The sequence below is a fragment of the Molothrus aeneus genome, chromosome 6 (genome assembly GCF_037042795.1).
Source record: "Molothrus aeneus isolate 106 chromosome 6, BPBGC_Maene_1.0, whole genome shotgun sequence".
Classification (NCBI taxonomy): domain Eukaryota; kingdom Metazoa; phylum Chordata; class Aves; order Passeriformes; family Icteridae; genus Molothrus; species Molothrus aeneus.
In genome coordinates this window covers 25241282-25259518 of record NC_089651.1, presented here as the reverse complement: position 1 = coordinate 25259518, position 18237 = coordinate 25241282, and the positions used below count along the sequence as shown (strand labels likewise).

The 18237-nt window shown below is 38.8% G+C and overlaps 1 protein-coding gene across 1 annotated transcript in view; it reads left to right on the top strand.

Moving 5' to 3' along the window:
* Window positions 1-17966, top strand: part of INO80 (INO80 complex ATPase subunit) — a 57110-nt gene extending 39144 nt beyond the window's left edge. Inside the window, exons 27-36 of the mRNA XM_066552478.1 lie at window positions 2367-2494; window positions 6144-6238; window positions 8547-8619; window positions 10019-10177; window positions 11436-11538; window positions 12102-12190; window positions 12984-13139; window positions 14229-14388; window positions 15198-15407; window positions 15995-17966. Of these exons, the coding sequence (XP_066408575.1) occupies window positions 2367-2494; window positions 6144-6238; window positions 8547-8619; window positions 10019-10177; window positions 11436-11538; window positions 12102-12190; window positions 12984-13139; window positions 14229-14388; window positions 15198-15407; window positions 15995-16212 (1391 nt within the window). The 3' untranslated portion in view covers window positions 16213-17966. The remainder of the gene's footprint in view (window positions 1-2366; window positions 2495-6143; window positions 6239-8546; window positions 8620-10018; window positions 10178-11435; window positions 11539-12101; window positions 12191-12983; window positions 13140-14228; window positions 14389-15197; window positions 15408-15994) is intronic.
* Window positions 17967-18237: the final 271 nt, after the last annotated feature.

Here is an 18237-nt window from a genome sequence, read left to right as displayed (position 1 = left end):
AATAAATTCTTTACTTGTAATTTGCATTTCATTGCGATTTAAAAATAGTAACTTACACAATGGAGACCTCAGGAGCCAGCAGCAGAGGACACGCATCATTTCCAGTTAGCAAAGCTTAATTCTACCTATTGGTGCCTTTGTGAGAAAAACAATAGCATTTTGCTTTTCGAAACTTGCCAATATGTTAATCTGATTCTATTAACACTAACTTTTGAACAGACCCTGTTGATTCTCTGAGTTTTCTTCCAGTTAGATAGCTTTTGGTTAATAATCATGTTAGTTTCCCACTATATCTAGATTATATATCTAGACTTTTCATGTGGCTTCACTCAATATAATTTGTTCTGAAACAGCAAGCTGACCACTTAGAATGAAAGCAGAATGTCATGGCTGTATTTATCATTAAAGGAAATAATAACATTTTATATAAAGAGTAAATACTGCTGTTGAACAAAGGCTTTGGCTTCCATAAGTGTATTTTGAAACCAAGTGGCTGTAATTCATTTCCATTTTGCTTAATTGCCTAAGTTGAAAATTTGGTTTTCCTTAGAAGAATGCATGAAACTCTTAATGATTTACATGTAATTGAGACTGAATGCTGTTCTAGAGATGAGTGCATCATTATACATTCTGTTGTACTTAGAACAAATGCTAGCCTGATGTGTGGGCTCTAGTTTTCCTAACAGTATTTCCTTGACTCAGCTCTCCAGTTAATGGATCCCCTAAGGTAGCTGTCAACAATTTAAGCAATGGTGTGGTTCTTGCTCCACGCAGAGCAAGATCATCACTGCCAAAAGGAGAAAATACAGTCACTATCTAGATAGGCAGACAAGCAAGAAAGAGCAGACCTGTCTTGTCTTGGGTTCTCAGCTAGTGAATTGCAGGTGCATGGCTCTAAAATTGCCATAGGAGAGAGCATTCGCAGCATTGTTTTATACAGCAAGTGGAATAGCTAATTGTTTTAAACCATATGGAAACTCACAATTTTTTCAATTTCAGAAAGGAGACAGTTGCATTTTCTGATGTTCTGAGGTAGATTCCAGCATCAAGTCCATTATTTATATTTAAGCTAAAGATACTTTTGAAAGAGAGCAACTGCAATCCTGCTTTTCCCAGCAAGCCCATAGCTGTACTTGCAGGGATTGCTTACTACTCTGCCACATGACTGCACACCTACCATATCACTTTGGTACTCTTGGACTGTGTTGCCTGCTGTGCTTATAAGACCTTTTTAGGAGTGCTGTTATGTGATCTGTGCTCCTCTCTTCTGCTAGTCTGGACCTGCTTTTGGTTATATTAAAATACATGGTGGTCAGATGGAAGAATTAATTTTATATATAACTTTTTTTTTTTAAATTGGGATATTAGGCAAGACAGTTAACTGCCTTACAGAAAGCTGAATTTTCTTCAGCCCATGAGTTAATTCATTCTATGTAGGAGGAAGTGTGCAAAAGTGTTACCTGCTAGGCATTAGAGAACATTACCTGCTAGACATGCTGAAAATCCTTGGGTTCTGTACTAGCCTGCACCATCTGCAGTTGTCAGCTTTCCGTTTTGGCTGTAAACCCAAGTTCAGACATCCAGAAGAATAGAGAATCATCAATGGCCTTTCCAACAGATAATTTTTTGGAAGAAAATTTCTCTTCATCCTCTTTCAACAGTAATGTATTGTTTACTGACGTTTATGTACAGAATGTACAAACAGGAAGATCTCCTTCCTGAAAAATACTTCATGAGCAGTGCTGAAATAGACAGGACATGAAGTATAAAATCTGAAGTGACTGAAAAGATTGCCATCTGGAAACATTTCTTAAACAAAACAAAAGAAGAAAAAAAGGAGAGGACAGGGAAGAATTCAAGGCAGTGCTGTGAGGGGATTGTTTTACAGTGACCTGGACAACTGTTCTTCTTTTCTGGGAAGGTGAGGGGTTTGATTTTTGGAGGATAAGTCTAAAGCTCAGCAGCAGGTAGCAGCAAATGTGCAAAGGACAGCATTTTCATGCGTGTAGTGGAAAATATTTCTTCAAGTGTCAAGGCATTTAGTGCTTGTTGATCTGGGCAGAATAAAACCTTAGATGAGAGATATGGCTGTCCAGAAAAAGGATTGAGCCCATATTTAAGACCAGTCTGTAATGAGATTTTGCCACATGGAGCATATAGGTGTGCTCCCATCTCAGCAAACAAAACTTAATGTTACCATTGTGATTTTAAGTATCAGCTAGAAGGGATGTTGGAGTTTCTCCCATCACACCTCCCTACTTCAGAGATTATAATGCAGTGAAGTGCTAGGAACGCTGAGAGGATAACTTGTGGCATGTATCTGGATTGGCTTTATTAATTACCTGCTTTTCTTCTTTTCTTTTTAGATAAAGAAAGTCTGATCACTGACAGTGGAAAACTTCACGCTCTTGATCTTCTATTGACACGGCTGAAATCTCAAGGACACCGAGTTCTCATTTACTCCCAGATGACACGGATGATTGACTTACTGGAGGTAGGAGAGCTATAGCTGACAGAAGACAAATTATGAAGATGGAGATTTAGCAACACTGTTTTGGAGAAAGTACAATAATTTGGATGCAGAAAGCCTAAATAAAATTATTATACCAGAGGATACCCAGAGGTTAATACATTAATATAGGAATATAAGAACTGCCATACAAAGTTAGACCTAAGGTTCAACCTAGTGTTCTGCTGATACCAGTGTATAACAGCAGTTGTTATGCAGAAAATAAGTGCAAGAATACTGATACTTCACCATTACTCACTCAATTTCCAGAAGTTTGCAGCTCAAGGGGTTTCTCAACCAAGTGTGCCTCCTATATACTCAGTTGTCCAACATGGATTCTTCTTCCATGGACTTCTTCATTGGCATCTTAACACCTTGTTAGGTGTTGGTATTTGCACTGCCCTGTGGCAAGGGGTTGCATGGCTTAATTATCCTCTTTTTCTGGTTTGAACTGCTTCCTTCTTTTTTCATTTGATGCCTACATGCCTTTTTATTGGAAGGAAGAGGGAGAACAGTGGTAAATTTTACAGTGTTTATGTTGCTTGTAATTTCACAGACCATTACCATTTTCCTCTAATATCTGATTCCTCTCCAGAAGTTTCATAAACATTAGGAGGTTCTCTGGCATATGGGATAGGAAAGAAATAAGGGATGAAGTCATAACTTATAATTTAAAACCAGACATTCTGCCTCTGAAGAAAAAAAAATCTTTATTTGATAAGCAGCTGTGCCATCAAAGAGCTAGGATACTGTCTTCTCCACAATAAATGAAGAGAAAAAGTTAGAAGCCTGAATCAATAGCTGCCTAAGTCATGAGTTCTGTATGAACAGGAGAGTATTTTAAGGTCAGCAGTTAATAGTTCAATAACAAATCGCAAGCTGAATTTTGTTTTTGCTGCTGTGAGGAAAAACAGAACTTGCATGGTTGCAATTCTGTATTTTGGCACTTTGCCTAGCATTGCTTTGTATGCCTCTTCTTTTGGCAAACATTGGACATGGTGTAGGTTTGTTGATACCCTGCATTACACCGTGAAGCTCATAAAGCTGTGTTTAGTGCTTCTGTCTTTTCTCTTAGCATTCAATTTGAAAGGCTTATGAGCATACCATTTTGCTATTCCATCTCTTGAATGTTCAACTTCACTTGTGTTTTATGATCCAAATAAGCCACCTACTGAGTCCTCTGTTTTTCTTTTCCCCCCCACCAAGTAACAGAAGCTGAAGTTAAGCAAGCTAAAAATCAAGTAAGGACTCCAGTAATAAGAAAATCCTTGCAAAAGCTGTGCATCTATATATATCTGTTTTTTTCCTGATCTGTCAAAATATATCTGCCTTGAATATGAAAAAACACAGAATGTCCTTTTTAACAGTATGTGGACTATATTGCACTAACCGAATCTATGCAGGGCAGAGAGCGCAAAGCACATTGTTTACAAAGTTACAAAATGATGTTTGTTTTATGTAGCTTCAGCTGAAGAGCTGTTGCATAGTTCAGCCATTATAAAATGGCAGATATAAATACAAAGAGGAAAATTATTTTCTTTCAACAGAAGAGGAGAAATTATAATTTCAGTATTGTTTTTTCATGCAGATGTGTATTTCATGCTTTTTAAGATTTTGGTTGTTTCTCTCCATGTGATTGCTTTCTTCTATAAAAGTTTCATTGGGAATCAGATTGTATTCATGAGATGAGGGGTTGGATTATGTTCTGCACGAAGTAAAATGCCTTGGTTATACTCTACCACAAGTTAATGAGTTGTATGAAAACAGAAGAGTTCTCTATTTACTGTGAAGTAATATGAAGGGAAAACATTTTCCTGAGAAAGTATCATTGTGGAAGCCCAGAAGAGCACTGGCTTTAGCAGCACCGCATTCTTGCCATACTCAGCTAAGGGCTAATGTACAAAGCTGGTTTGCAGACATGGGGGAATAAATGCCAGTACTGCAGGTGTAGAATAACTTGTTCTTTTGCACTTTGTGCCTTTGTGAAAATGTCTGAAGTATGGAATAAGGATAAATGCACCTGATGGAATGAAGTAAGTTGTCTTCTGTTTGTGCTGAAGTTTTTTTAGAAGACAGATAATGAAAGATGGTTAACAGATGAGGGAAGACTAAGTCAAGATCAAAAGGTTGAATCATCATAAAGGCAGATAAAGACAGTAACAAAGAAATGAAAGGGAAAGGTTCTTGTGATAATCATAAAAGAATTTATCAAATCTGGAGAAAAGGTGGCATAGTGCCTGACAACTCTATCTGTCTGGTTTTAGTTTGTGACAGAAACCTGTCATAGAAATGGAATAAATTAATAGTTAATTAGGATTTGTTTGTCTGTGTGGTGAAGTAGCTGTTCTCTGCTTTGAACTTCTGTTGTACTCCAGAAATCCTACTAGCCATGAGCTCTGTTTCATGGAGGTAATCCATGTCTGGATTTGGCCATTTCCACACTTTTATTTACCTCATTTTCTCTTTTCACCTGCTTCATGTTGAAACTTGCGTCCTCTGCATCAGTCTTTTTCTCAGTTTCCTTATAATATGGCAGCTCTTTCACTGTTTCTGCAGAACACAAAGGGATCAGGAGCCCTGAAGGATAGGTGAAAAGGAGGACTGGGCATGGTTCTGTCAGAAGGTTCATTAGAGTGCACTGCCATGTTTTCTCACAGCACATCAGTTCTGTGTGTGCTGAGCACTGTGGCTTGGAGCAAGATGAATCCAATAGTTCTTGCTGCTAAAGCCTGTCTGTTCCTTTCTGTCTTCATTTGCACTCACAGCATCTCAAAAAGACTCATGCACCAGTATGGCTAAAACTAACTCGTGTAACCAGTAGGTGTTGCCTCTTTTCAGCCAAGTAAGGATCCCATTGTTTAAGCACCCCAGAGGATGTCTTTCCAGAGAAACTCTGTGGTTATTTGAGCTTTGTCTATAATTCAGATTTTGTTGATAGTTGCACAGGTATCAAGAAATGCTGAGAACCTTAGAGCATGAAAAATGTGTCTCAGTGGAAAAACCATTTGCTTTTTCATCAGCATTCCTAGCTGATGCCATTTGATTTGTCTCAGGCAATGGTTTCAGTTCTGCTGCTTGGCAGGAGCTGTGGGCTCACACACCAGTGTAAGTGTTCAGTGTTCTCCTATGTAAGAGATTCACAGGCTCTTCACTGCTGAGATAAAGGCTAGACAGACATTATACAGCTCCAGGTTTTTAAAACCACCAGTCAAATGATATACAATCGACAGGGAGCAGATGCAATTGGTTTGTTTGGAAAGGTTTGCTTGCACAGTAAAAACTTGGGATTTAGTAAAAATTTAGACTCTATGAAAACAAACTTCCCATTTTAGTGATTTTTGTTTAGTTTTTTATTTATAGGTCTGCAGTACAGCAAATGTATCTCCAGCTCTGAATTTACATTGTCATCTATGTCTTACAGGAAATAGGCAGAAGCTGAGATATGATTAAGTAGCTTTAACTTCTGGATTGTATTATTATCAAGTATTGCTTACAGAACATTTGTCAATGATGTTTATGGAACCTTGTTATAATTAGCAATCCTGTTTTTATTGTGTGTGGCAAGGGGCTCTGCAAGAATCAAGACGGAACAGTTTCAAGAACAATTGTATTTTTTTGTGCATGTTTTTTGCAGGAATACATGGTTTATAGGAAACATACCTACATGAGATTGGATGGCTCTTCAAAGATTTCTGAGCGAAGGGACATGGTAGCAGATTTTCAGAACAGGTAATGTAGTTTGCAAGATGTGTTCGTGCTAAAATACATGTAACTAGGAAATTGATGTAAGATGTAATGGAAATAAATGAAATTTGCACTTACCTTTCTTTATATCAAATTGACCTCATTTATCTGAAACAGTTTCTTGATGGTTTGCTGACCAGTTGTCAGTGGTTTTGATATGAATCTGTGAAAGAGTACTGGAAGCAGTTTTAGTGCAGCCACCTATTGTACTTCTTACCAATCCAAATAGGCTGTTGCTTAGAAAGAAGCTCAATAGAAAAGCAGCAAATGTCCAATGGTTATTAAATGCTTTGACAATTGACACTGTAAAGATGAGACTGAAAATCTTGCATATGCCAGAGTATTGAAAGTGACCTAGTTTTCTGCAAAACAAACTATTTAACCATATTTTACTAAGAAACCCTAAACTAATATACAAAAGATAAAATTGGGATTTTATTAGCTAGAAATGTAGGGTAACTCTTCTCATTTAGTAAACCAAAATGGATCCTGACCATTTTAATAAGCGAATCAGGGTGCATTACTTAAAATGATTATGTTTATGGTTATTAAGTTTCCTTTTAATCATGAACTGTGGCTTGATACAATGTCATTTTGGTATGGTAGTTCACAGTAAGGTTATCCTTCCTGTATGTTGAGGTGAGCTTGGAAGGTCACTTTCCCATTTCAGTGGAGTTAGGTTCATACATAGTTGTTTATTGCAGGGTGAAAGCAACATTCTAGACTTGAGAAAATTCCTTATGTTAGTGGTCCCAAAGTATTGTTGCTGAAGATAGGAGTCAAGGCCTTTCAGGTCACTGGTTCAGGAGGCTGATGGACCTGAAGGACCGTGTTGCAATGATGAATCTTCTAGTGAACTTGAACATGTGCAGAAGTGAGAGGACAATGTAGTACCTTTCTTTCTGCCTGTTTCCAGGTGTCAGAAACAAGTTCCTTGCAGGTTATGATGTCCTCCTGGAATACTCACACTTCCTCCTGTAAGGTCCTTTAACCAAAAGAAGTGAAAAAAATAGTTTTATTAACAGACAGAATTTGGTTTTATTAGCGAATAAAACAACTGAAGAAAAATAATACTTTCAGCAGGAAATCCCTTTGAAATGTATGTCAGCCAGTCTAAACAAGAATTCCTATTAAGATGATAGTTGAGTTCCTCTTATACATGATTTACTTATGAGAAATATTTCCAGGAAAAAAAAAGCATGACTGAGACTAAACTATTCTGCAGGATATCCTTGCAAGGTGCTGAAAATCCATAGCTATGGCATGATAATTTGTTCACATAGTCTGTGGCTCTGTCCACTTTGCTCCCCATATGGCATATCCAGAAGCATATCACAGCTGCATGTTCAGGTGACTGTCTATACATGCATCCCACTATAGTTACAAGAGATTACCTGGCCAAGGATTACCTTCAGTGCAAACAGGCACCTGTTGACTCCTTTGGCTTTTTTATTTGCAAGATAAAGTCTGAAGATTGACAGCTTGGTTTTAGTTCCTTCCCGTTCATTCCGCTCGAGTTTCTGGTACTTCACTGATTTTACATTTGCCAAGTTGTTCAGACAGTGTAGTACCAAAAGGATGTGGCATTCCAGACTGTGTCCTCTCTTAAGCAGAGAAGGACAATGTGTCAGTGTCTTTGGAGTCCCTACTAGTGTACTGTCTGCTTTGTTTTTGTCAGCCTGTTCACAGATCCATAAGGTGTGGAACACTTCTAAATACTGGTGACCCTGCAGAGACACTAGTGCAGTTCACAACCTTGGCAGAAGCTTTGATTTTGCTGTTATCACTGGAGTTTTCATCAGTATTTGGTCATGCTACGTATAGGGTTGTCTCCTTGTTTGTTCTGTTCAAAGCACCAAATTTAGAACAAAACTTGCATCTACACAGTTTTGACTTCTATTTTTCTTTTTTTTTATCAGTTGAGCATCATTAAGGCAAGATTTCTTTAACATTGGGTCAGTTCTGTGAAACAATAGATTGTTCTTTGTGTGTATGAAATCCTTATTTCCAGTGTGGGGAAGATAAACAAGCCCTAGTTTGTTTTGATACAGATTAATAAACTGCAATTGCAAATTGAATGTTTACATGTTCAGACAGTCCTCATTTGTAGATTACCTTCTTTTACTCTTTCATATGTTTCTTTTCCTTGACCGTGAATGAACAGCACAAAGCATTCTGAACTGTTCAAGTAATAGAAATAGCCCTGATTGCTTCATATGGGTCAAAAAATTGCTTTTGTGGTTATTCCTTGTTCGTGCACAAAATAAGGGGGTTTCATCTCTTTCCTCTACAGGAATGATATTTTTGTGTTCCTGTTAAGTACAAGAGCTGGAGGCTTGGGCATTAACCTTACAGCTGCAGATACGGTAGGTGAAATTTGGTAACAATTTATGCTGGAAAATTGGTCATTCTGTGTGAAAGTTGGCCACTCTTGCCCATACTGATCAATGTTTTTAGTACTGCCATTCGCATTGTGAAATTGTATGTACTGTTTACTTTGTTATTCGCAATGTAATATTATCTTGATGTTAAAGTTGTAGAATATTGGACATTTTGGTTACAGTTGGAAATTTCTTCCCACTCCACACATACTTCAGTACCAGGGTCCAGAAAGGAGTTGGATTACTGAAGGGGTTTACAGGTGCAAATGACACTTGGATGAAACAGCATTCACTGTATGAATGACCCTTTGCTCCCAAGGTTCAATTGCAAAGGAACCAGTGGAATAGTTATCAGTTACCCGTTTTTCTGTGTCCAGAAGAATGAAACAATGCCTATAAAAAAGTAGGAAGGCATTTGTAGTTGAAGATCAGCTACTCAGGAAGGATAAATTTCTTCCCCTGAGGTGTAAAGACAGACTGATTTAGGTGAATTGCAAGGATTTGCACTCTGGAGCAGCTGCCACTAATCACTAGGGAAGGAATACTGATGAACTATTAATCTTTTCATTAACAGCTATTCTTGTGCTTCTAACCTGCACCTGGTGTGCTTGCAGATTTGACCTCAAGTCCATAGCCACACAAACCCAAAGATCTCTGAATCAAAAAAAATCCTATCCTATCTTGCTGTCATTCACAAGAAATCAGAAGAAAACAAATATCTGCAGAATTTTTAGGGTTTAAAAGAAGAAATAAACAGGTGGAAGCTCAGGCAGGTTCCTTGAATGAGGACTTTTAGTGGTTTTCTGTGTTCCTTTCTTAATACTTTGCTAAAATTTTTTTAATGCTTTTGGTTTTGATGCTTATTGTGCATAAAGTACTATTAGAGTAATAGTGCAATATTAATTTAATGTAGCATCTCAGTTTTTTATAGTCAAAGTACTAGAAACATGAGACTTTATCTAGGTTTTGAATAAAAATAGGAGTACTACTTTCTTCATGAAATTCTGATATGATGGTAAGTAACACTAAAATGTATCCATGATGGGGACTGTAGTCTGTAAGTAATTGTATGACAGTGATTCAATGTGATAACAAACTTAGGAATTTTGTGCCTCCCTATCAAGTCTATTTAAGAAGATATTAAAGATGTTCTTTGGAAGTTGAAGCATTCATAGTGTCAGTTAGTTTGAATTCACCTGAAATGCAATGGAAGAGACTTCACAGGACCGGGCAAGGCTAGTTTAACACAGCCTACAGTGAGACTGTAATTCTGTGAAACATGACTGAACTTCTATCGTTACCAGTATATTGGATTTCTGTTTGTTTAGTCACCAGGTGCTCTAAACGTGTTTTTTTATTTAATCCCTCTGGTGTTGCCTGGCAGGTCATTTTCTATGACAGTGATTGGAACCCAACAGTAGACCAGCAAGCCATGGACCGGGCCCACAGGCTGGGTCAGACCAAACAAGTCACCGTGTACCGCCTGATTTGTAAAGGCACCATCGAGGAGCGCATCCTACAGCGCGCAAAGGAGAAGAGCGAGGTAGGACTAAGGAACTCCCCTGCAACGAGAAGTTACAGGAATGGTATCATAAAGCATGTATCAACATGAGTAAAGAGACAGAAAAAGTGTCTGCAGGGAGACAGAAGACAAAAGGAAGTATCTTTGTTCAAATATGTGTCTCTAACACAGCAGCAGTTCAGTGACATATGAACTGGAAAGAAGCTAATTATTTACAGTATGACTTCATGAAAACTGTTTCTTGTGTTGCAGTGAAAATACTCAGTCTTCTTTAAGACTAGGGCTTCTGTCTTTGCTGTGTCAGAGTTACTGATTCTTCTCATGTTACACAACAGCTGATTTTTTTTTAAAGACATTTGGAAGGTAATCAAGTGGAAATTATTTGAGGTGTCAGCGTTGCCAGAAAAGCTCAGGGTCCTGCAGCAAAGTGCACTAGGAACTTTAAACCTCATGATACTTAATTGGCAAGAAAATAACTAAGGAGATTCATGGTTTTTGGTAGCAGTAGGTACACTATATACAACATTCAGATATTTTTTGTACTTGGAGTTTTTTCTAGCTTTTGTCTTACTTGGATGCTGCTCATGATGTTGCAGCAGCTGAATGCATTCACATTTCCCTTGTTGAAACATTTTTTTCTGAGATACTACACTAGAGTTACCTGAAATCAGCCTGAAACTGAGGCGTAGTCTGCTGGTGATCCAAATCATTGAAATTGCCTTATATTAAAGCTTGTTCTCTTCTGTTAAGTTACAACTCTTCTTAGTTTTTGGGTTTGTTTTTAATATAGTAATAGAGGCTGAGTGAATTGCTTAAACTGCAACACTGACTCAAAATGGAGATACAATTTTCAGTCAAGGACACTAAAAATGTTGTACCTATTAAAAATGCGATCTTCATGATCCTCTGTGCAATTACTTGAATATTTGAATGGGTAAATAATACTTGAGGGCTGTTGCTGTATTTTTGTTTTGTTTTGTTCAACAGTATATTAATTAATACTATTATAATTTGTATTTTATTACATACTGCTTCAGAAAAAATGTAACTTTCCATAAGGGATGGTAATTTTCTGCTTTCTATCTCAGTTGCTTCTCATATTTTATACCCTGAAATTTTGCTGCTCAATTTGGTATGATAGAGAAATTGGATCAAGTCTAACTTAGAGAGACGTCCTTGCATGATTTTTGCAGCTGACTGTTAGTAATGGGTAATGAAAAATGTTTCATGGTGGCTTTGACTAATCTTTCCTTTTCTTCACTTGTTTTTTTCCTTCTAGATTCAACGAATGGTAATTTCAGGTGGCAATTTCAAACCTGACACCTTGAAGCCAAAAGAGGTGGTCAGCCTTCTGCTGGATGATGAGGAGCTAGAAAAGAAATGTATGTGAAATTAGTGTTTCAGCAGTTCCCCCATTTTCCACTTCATTACCTTATGAAGTCTGTGTTTTTATCTCTACAAACACATGTATTGCTGATAACAACTTCTGTTTCCTGTCTCTTTTTGTACTGCAACTCTTGTTAGTACAAGCTTGTTTGATATCACTGCTGAGCTGAATGAAGTTGTGCAAAATGAGACATGATGATGTGATTTAAGTTTTTATTGGCACTCATTCAGGATCATTACATTGTTCCTGAATGACAGAGCTTTGACAAGAACTATGTGGGTCATGACAAGAAAAGTGTTAGTAAAAGCGCTGTATTTCATCATATTTTTGAAGTTAGAGGCATAGACTTTTCATGTTGCTTGAAAGAAGAATTTCCCTGTAAGACTAATTTTTAGTGACTTGGAAGCAAATGGTTTTAATGGAGTAATGATTTCAATGTGTTTTAGTTTCAATACAACTGACTTTTCTTCCCAGTTCTGTTAGAATAAGAACTTCTTGTAAGATTCATAAAAGGATAGGAAATGTCTTGGTGACCGCTTTGTATTTCTTTTCCAACAGTGCGTCAGCGTCAAGAAGAGAAGCGGCAGCAAGAAGAAACAAATCGTGTGAAGGAACGTAAACGTAAAAGGGAAAAATATGCTGAGAAGGTACTTTGATACAGAGAGATTGCCTGTGTCAGTAACAGAGCCAGAAGAGCTTCAGGATCACTGTTAGGGAATGTGAAAACATTTTATGCCAAGGCAGTCTTAATGAGTAAACCTTCTTGCTTTTACTGTTGAAAGTCAGTCTGTGGGAGTTCCTTATGCAGAAGAGAGATATTAAAAAATAAGTAATGCGTAGTTACCTGTATTTTAGCTATTAGCAAAATAGCTAAAATTCAAAAATAGGGAAGTACTGCCTATCCAAACAAACCTGACAATCAACTAATCATTAAATTGGTGACTTTATCAAGATTTTGTTCTGCAAGGACTAAAGGGGAATGTAAAGGAAGCACCAAACACAGGTAAATCCCATACAGCTATGAGGCTTCCATGGAACTGGGAAGATTAGTTTGTTTAAAAAGCATTGCTAAAACCAGCTTATGAAAATTCTCAGTTTGTAAGACAGGGAAGCTTTGCATTAATTAATTGGGATTTTGTGTAATGATAAAGAATTTCAAGCTCACTCCAAAAGGTACTAGAAATCAAAGTAATTTTGTAAGAGTAATACTCCATCATTCCAGCTATTTTTTGAAGAAAAACAAACAAAACCCTTCTGAAATCAAGAGAAGGAGCATTTAAGGGATCTGTTACCATATGCTTCAGAAACTTGTTTTGGGAAATTCTTCCTATGGCATTCCTGAGTTAAAATACTGCACTAGATTTTGAGTTTTTGGGTTGCTTGTTCCCATTCTTCTGTTTTACTGCCTTTTCATTCCTGGTATTACTTCATTTATTTCAGAAGAAGAAGGAAGATGAATTGGATGGGAAGAGAAAGAAAGAGAACATGAACCTTGTGATCCCATTTGTTCCCTCAGCCGATAACTCTAACCTGTCTGCTGATGGGGATGACTCTTTCATAAGTGTAGACTCTGCCATGCCCAGTCCTTTCAGTGAGGTAAGACTCCCTGCTTCTTTAACCCACATACTGTTTCAGTTGTGGCCCTACATCTTGTAGGATTCTTGCTGTCTGGTACTTTAGCTCTCATAGAGCTTTGAGTTTTTGGGGAAGTGACACATCTTAAAGGTGAACCATGCAAATGAAAATAGTTTATTGAAAATGCAACAGCTGCTAATAAGCTGCCTTACAGCTCGTCATGTTATTTGACATTCCATTATTCCCCTCTTCCTTGACTCTCTGCCCTCCCTTTTCTTACAGCAAATTTATCCCCTGACTCCTCCCTTCCAGTCCATTAAATTTTTCCACTCTTACCTGGAGTCCCACTTAACTTTCTTCCTGCTTTCTTGTTCCTTTTCCCTGCGTTTCTCATGCTCACATTTATAACCATGTGCCCTCTCCCATAACAATATCTTCCATAGTAAGAACTCTCTGCTCCTGAGCCAAAAAGTATCCCTCAAATAGCTCCTTGACATTCAGTGTCTTTGAAAGTACCCCTCAATAGTCTCATCTGTGTCTCTGTCTCTGCTTCCTCACTTGCATCAGGTTCTGAGTTATTGTGGTTTTTCTCCTCTGGAATTTAAATTAAAAATTCTCAGTGGCATATATCTTGTTTTCCTTCATCTCTGTGTAAAGAATTGCAAATTGGTTTTAGCAGCAAATGTATTTTATTCTGTGCCATGTTGATTAAGATTTCTGTATTGTACTGTTCCTTTATTGATCAAGATTTTTATTAGCAGTAGTAGTGAATTAAGAATCCTATTTTCTCTTTAGCACTTGAAAATGCACAGTTGAACAGCAATTTGCTTAAATCTCTGTTGAGCCCATTAGTCTTTTTCTTCATAACTTAACATCTATTTTCATTAATTGAAATTAAATAGTGAGTGGAGGTCTTTACTGCTGTTCAGCCTGTAAATAAAGTGTGGTGTGATCAGGCAGATAATGTATCATGCTCATGCTGCTATTGTAGAGAAAATAGGAAAGAACAAGTACCAATTACTTGTGATTGTACAGGTTTTGAAGATCTTACTATTTTTGTACCCTTTCCTAACCTGAGGAGCTAATGGCTTTGTTCTCTGTCACATTTAGATATCCATCAGCAGTGAATTACATATGGGCTCTATCCCCCCTGATGAGAGCAGTAATGATATGCTTGTGATTGTGGATGATCCAGCTTCTTCAGCACCTCAGTCAAGGGCAACAAACTCTCCTGCTTCCATTACTGGCTCAGTTTCAGACACCGTGAATGGTCAGTACTCTTGCCTTGATTTATTACTAGCATTTATTAAACCATGACTTTGCATAGCTAAGTAATAGGTTTTCTGCATTCTACCCAGGATATATGAATGGTTGGCAAGATTTGGAGGGAAAATAATTGCCTTTTCATTGCAAAGTTACTTCTGATTTGATAGGAAATCTGTTTATAGTCTGTCATTTACCACACTTACCTCTTTTCCATGTTAGTTACTTCAAAACCTTGTGTCCTTTGTTCCTATGTTATTGAGGGATCTCACCCTTAAGTTTGTTACCAAATTACAGACAACAACAGAACTATTAATCTCTAAGCTTTTCCTTGAATTTGCTATTGGGTTAATAATTAGTTCTTTATCTCCAGTGGGTGGTTGAAATAATTTTTTTCAAGGGCAATGTAATTTTAAATAATGTCAAGTGGTTTTAATTACTGTAGTTTTTCACTGTGAAATAAGTAGAATCATAGTTCTTTACGAGTTTCTTTAGAGGGAGCAGATGGAAGATAATTGCATCTCCATCTTCAAACAAGAAAATGCATTATCCTGAAGTAGAACTTGGAATGCTCCACCTCTTTGTAGGTTGGATTCATAATAATACAAGTAGTTGCAGTTAAGATACTGTTGCTGAAGAGTGAAGTTTTGTATACATAATTTCTTTTCATGAGACCGCGGCTTGCTAGCAGTGTCCCTGTTACTGTGAGTGCCACACAGGAGCAGTATTGGTGTAACTGGCAGGCAGCTTGGATGTGGCATTCACTGGTGAGGAACACTGTACGAGTCACTGGTTTAACATCCTTTCCTTCTTCAGGCGTTTCAATGCAAGATACATCTCTCGCTGCCAGAGGCCAGTCAAGTCGAAACCGAGGTCGTCCCAAAGGCGGCTCCAAGGGTGGCACTGGGAAAGGCAGGAGCCGGAAGTCGATAGCTGGGAGCGCGGCGGCCATGGCAGGGGCCAAGGCGGGGGCGGCGGCGGCCTCTGCGGCAGCGTACGCGGCCTACGGCTACAACGTCTCCAAAGGTACGTGGGGCAGGGCACAGGCAGCGGGAGCTGGCCTGATGCTGCTTACAGCCTGTCAGCAGATAGCTTAAGTGCTGTGTTGTTGGTATTGCTTGTCCATTATATTCTGAGACCCAGGCAGTAGAAGGTGTGACATGGTAAGGGTGTGAGAGGATAGCCAGTTTTACCTCAGATAACTTTGAGTTTCATCTGCCTTTTGAATTATCTCACACCAAATATTTTTCCTCTTGTTGCTTTTGTTGGTTTGGGGGTTTTTTTTGTGGTATTCAGACAGATCAGATAGTGTTGTTTATGCCATGGCTATGTCTGTGGTTTTCCTGCATTGCATTATGTTGAAGTCACAGTATTGCATTCCAAAACCTGCTAAACTGATGGTGATTAAGGTGCAGCTTTACACCAGCTGAAGATAGCGCAGTGTATAACTGTAAGATGTTTTGTATCTTAAGGACATCCCTCTTCATTAAACTGTTGTAAGTCATGAATACAGAGTGGTCTTAGGGCTGATTGTTAATCCATTGTCTGCTGTTGAAGAACCACAAGTGGAATAATATGCTCATGTAGAATTTGATTCTCTTTTCCATTGCTAGGCATGTCTGCAAGTAGCCCTCTACAAACAGCAATCATTCGGCCTTCTGGACTTACAGATTTTGGACCTTCAAACGCCTCTTCTCCCTTGAGCTCCCCTTTGAGCAAAGGAAACAGTATTTGTGGGACCCCCAAAAGTTTAAACCTGACCAGCAGTCTCATATCAGAAACTTCAATTCGGAAGCAAAGCAAAGGTGCCCACACCTCAGGTGGTCGGTAGTAATTTTGAACCCCCAAAGCTTGTCTAACTGTGTTGGCTTTCAGAGTAGACCACCCTGCCAGTCGAAGGCGTGCTAACAAATGCCTTGTTGCTGTCCAGCACATGTGTGGAAAGAAAATCAAAGCACAATGGGAGTGGGTGGTTGATGTGAGCACTTTGATTATGTGTATTCCAAAAAACTATCTTTGCAGACACTGCAAGAAGGAGGGAAGGGAGTCTGGGGTAAGACAGCATCCAACTACTCCATGCAATATCCTGCAGCTGTGTGTGCTTGAAGTCACACCAGTATACTTCCTCTCTTGTAGCCTGAGGTGGAGCCCAGCATTAATTTTGTCCTATGAAATCAGTATCTGAACCCCAGGAGAATACTGTAGAGTCACAAGACATTGTGTCCTGGCAGCTGATCAGTGAGCATGCAGGAGTAATTGGGGGCTATGCTGAAGATGATGTATGATCAAAAAAATTCTTGGGTTCTTCTGGTGTGGATCTCTGGGTTCTTTAAAGACTTGAAATTCAAAGGAAGGTGTCTCAGGTGGTTTCCAGGGAGCAGACTCTTTTCAGCACCATTTGTCAGGAAGATGTTCAGAGCTGCAGAATACAGGGAATGCTGTCAGGCCTTGTGAGAGCAGCAGCACAGTCTCTGCTTCACACAGTGGAAGAAACCACAGGCCAGTGATTGGTTTGCATTTCAGAGTTCTCATCAGCACAAACTCCGTGTTCAGAATGGTTTCTGTCATTTTTGAGGTGCGCAGAACTCTTAAAACCTTAGAAACAAAATAATGCTCTATTTGTATAAATCTCAAGAAGGAGGAAAACTGAAGTGTTGAGGAGGAGTTTGTGCTGCTCCTCTCACTGTGCCGTGGCAGAGCATGGATCTGCAGCTTGCAGTGATGTGAGAGGAGCAATGAAAAGCAATCCTGAGAGAGAGAGAACTGTGCCATTCTCCCTTCCAGCCAAATCCTGGGAAAAAAATTGTCTCATATCCCAGCCATCCCATTGACTGTTCCTGCAGTGTGTTTTCCCTCATCTCTGTGATCATCACACATACTGGCGTGGTTGAGTTCACTGCAGCGTGGGCGGTAGCCGTGTCCCATGAGGCTGCTGGAAGGCAGTGCTGCCAGCACCCATCCGTGTTCTTGTTCCCTGGTTGTTCCTTCCCCATTCTTGATGCACAAACCCTGCCCGTAGCCCCTTGCTTTGCTGTAAGCGTTGTCTGCATTGCACTGAGATTTAGGTGTGGGACAGTTGTTCTGTCTCACACTTGGAATTAAGAGGCTGTTCTGCCGGGGCACTTTCATCCCTTGAGAGAAGCAAGTTGAGTTGCAGGTCTGGGCTGTGACAGTGGAAGATGATTTCTTTTTTTATTATTATAATTTTTTTCTGACCCCAAATCCTTTGCCTGGCGTCCTACAGTGTAGAGCGAGTGCTTCCTGTTGGTTCTGCCTCTAATTTGCACACCTGAAAATAGCAGAACTGAGCTTAGTTAGATTGATTTTTGAACAGATTTGCAGGGGATAATTGTGGGGGAGGTGATGTTTAATTAACTCATGAAGACTTCCCCCTTCCCCTTCTATTCACATGTATATATGATATTTAGAGGGAATCAGACAAATGCCAAGCCTTTTTTTCTCTTTGAATGTGCTGTCTATTTTTGTAACTGAACTTGTACATATGTATAAAGAGAGACACATCTTTCTTTTACTAACTGGAGGAGAAAATCTTAAATAAAATGGAGTGAGATAATTTTATGTAAATCAGTGTCTTTGTGGTTTTTATGCATGTAGCTGTATGAATGAGAGGATTAGGGAAGAGAGCATGGAGGGGTGTGCATCTGGAGGTGCTTCTGGAGACAAACACTGCTCAGTGTAAAGCTCTAGAGCATCTGTGCTCTGGCAAGTATCATGTTTGTAACCTTCTTCGGTTACAACTGTACCCTTATCCCATGTTTGTATTCACTGATTACCTCATAATCTATTTTGGAGGAAGTGTGCAGCAGGTCACAAGAAAACAGAAGCAACTATAATA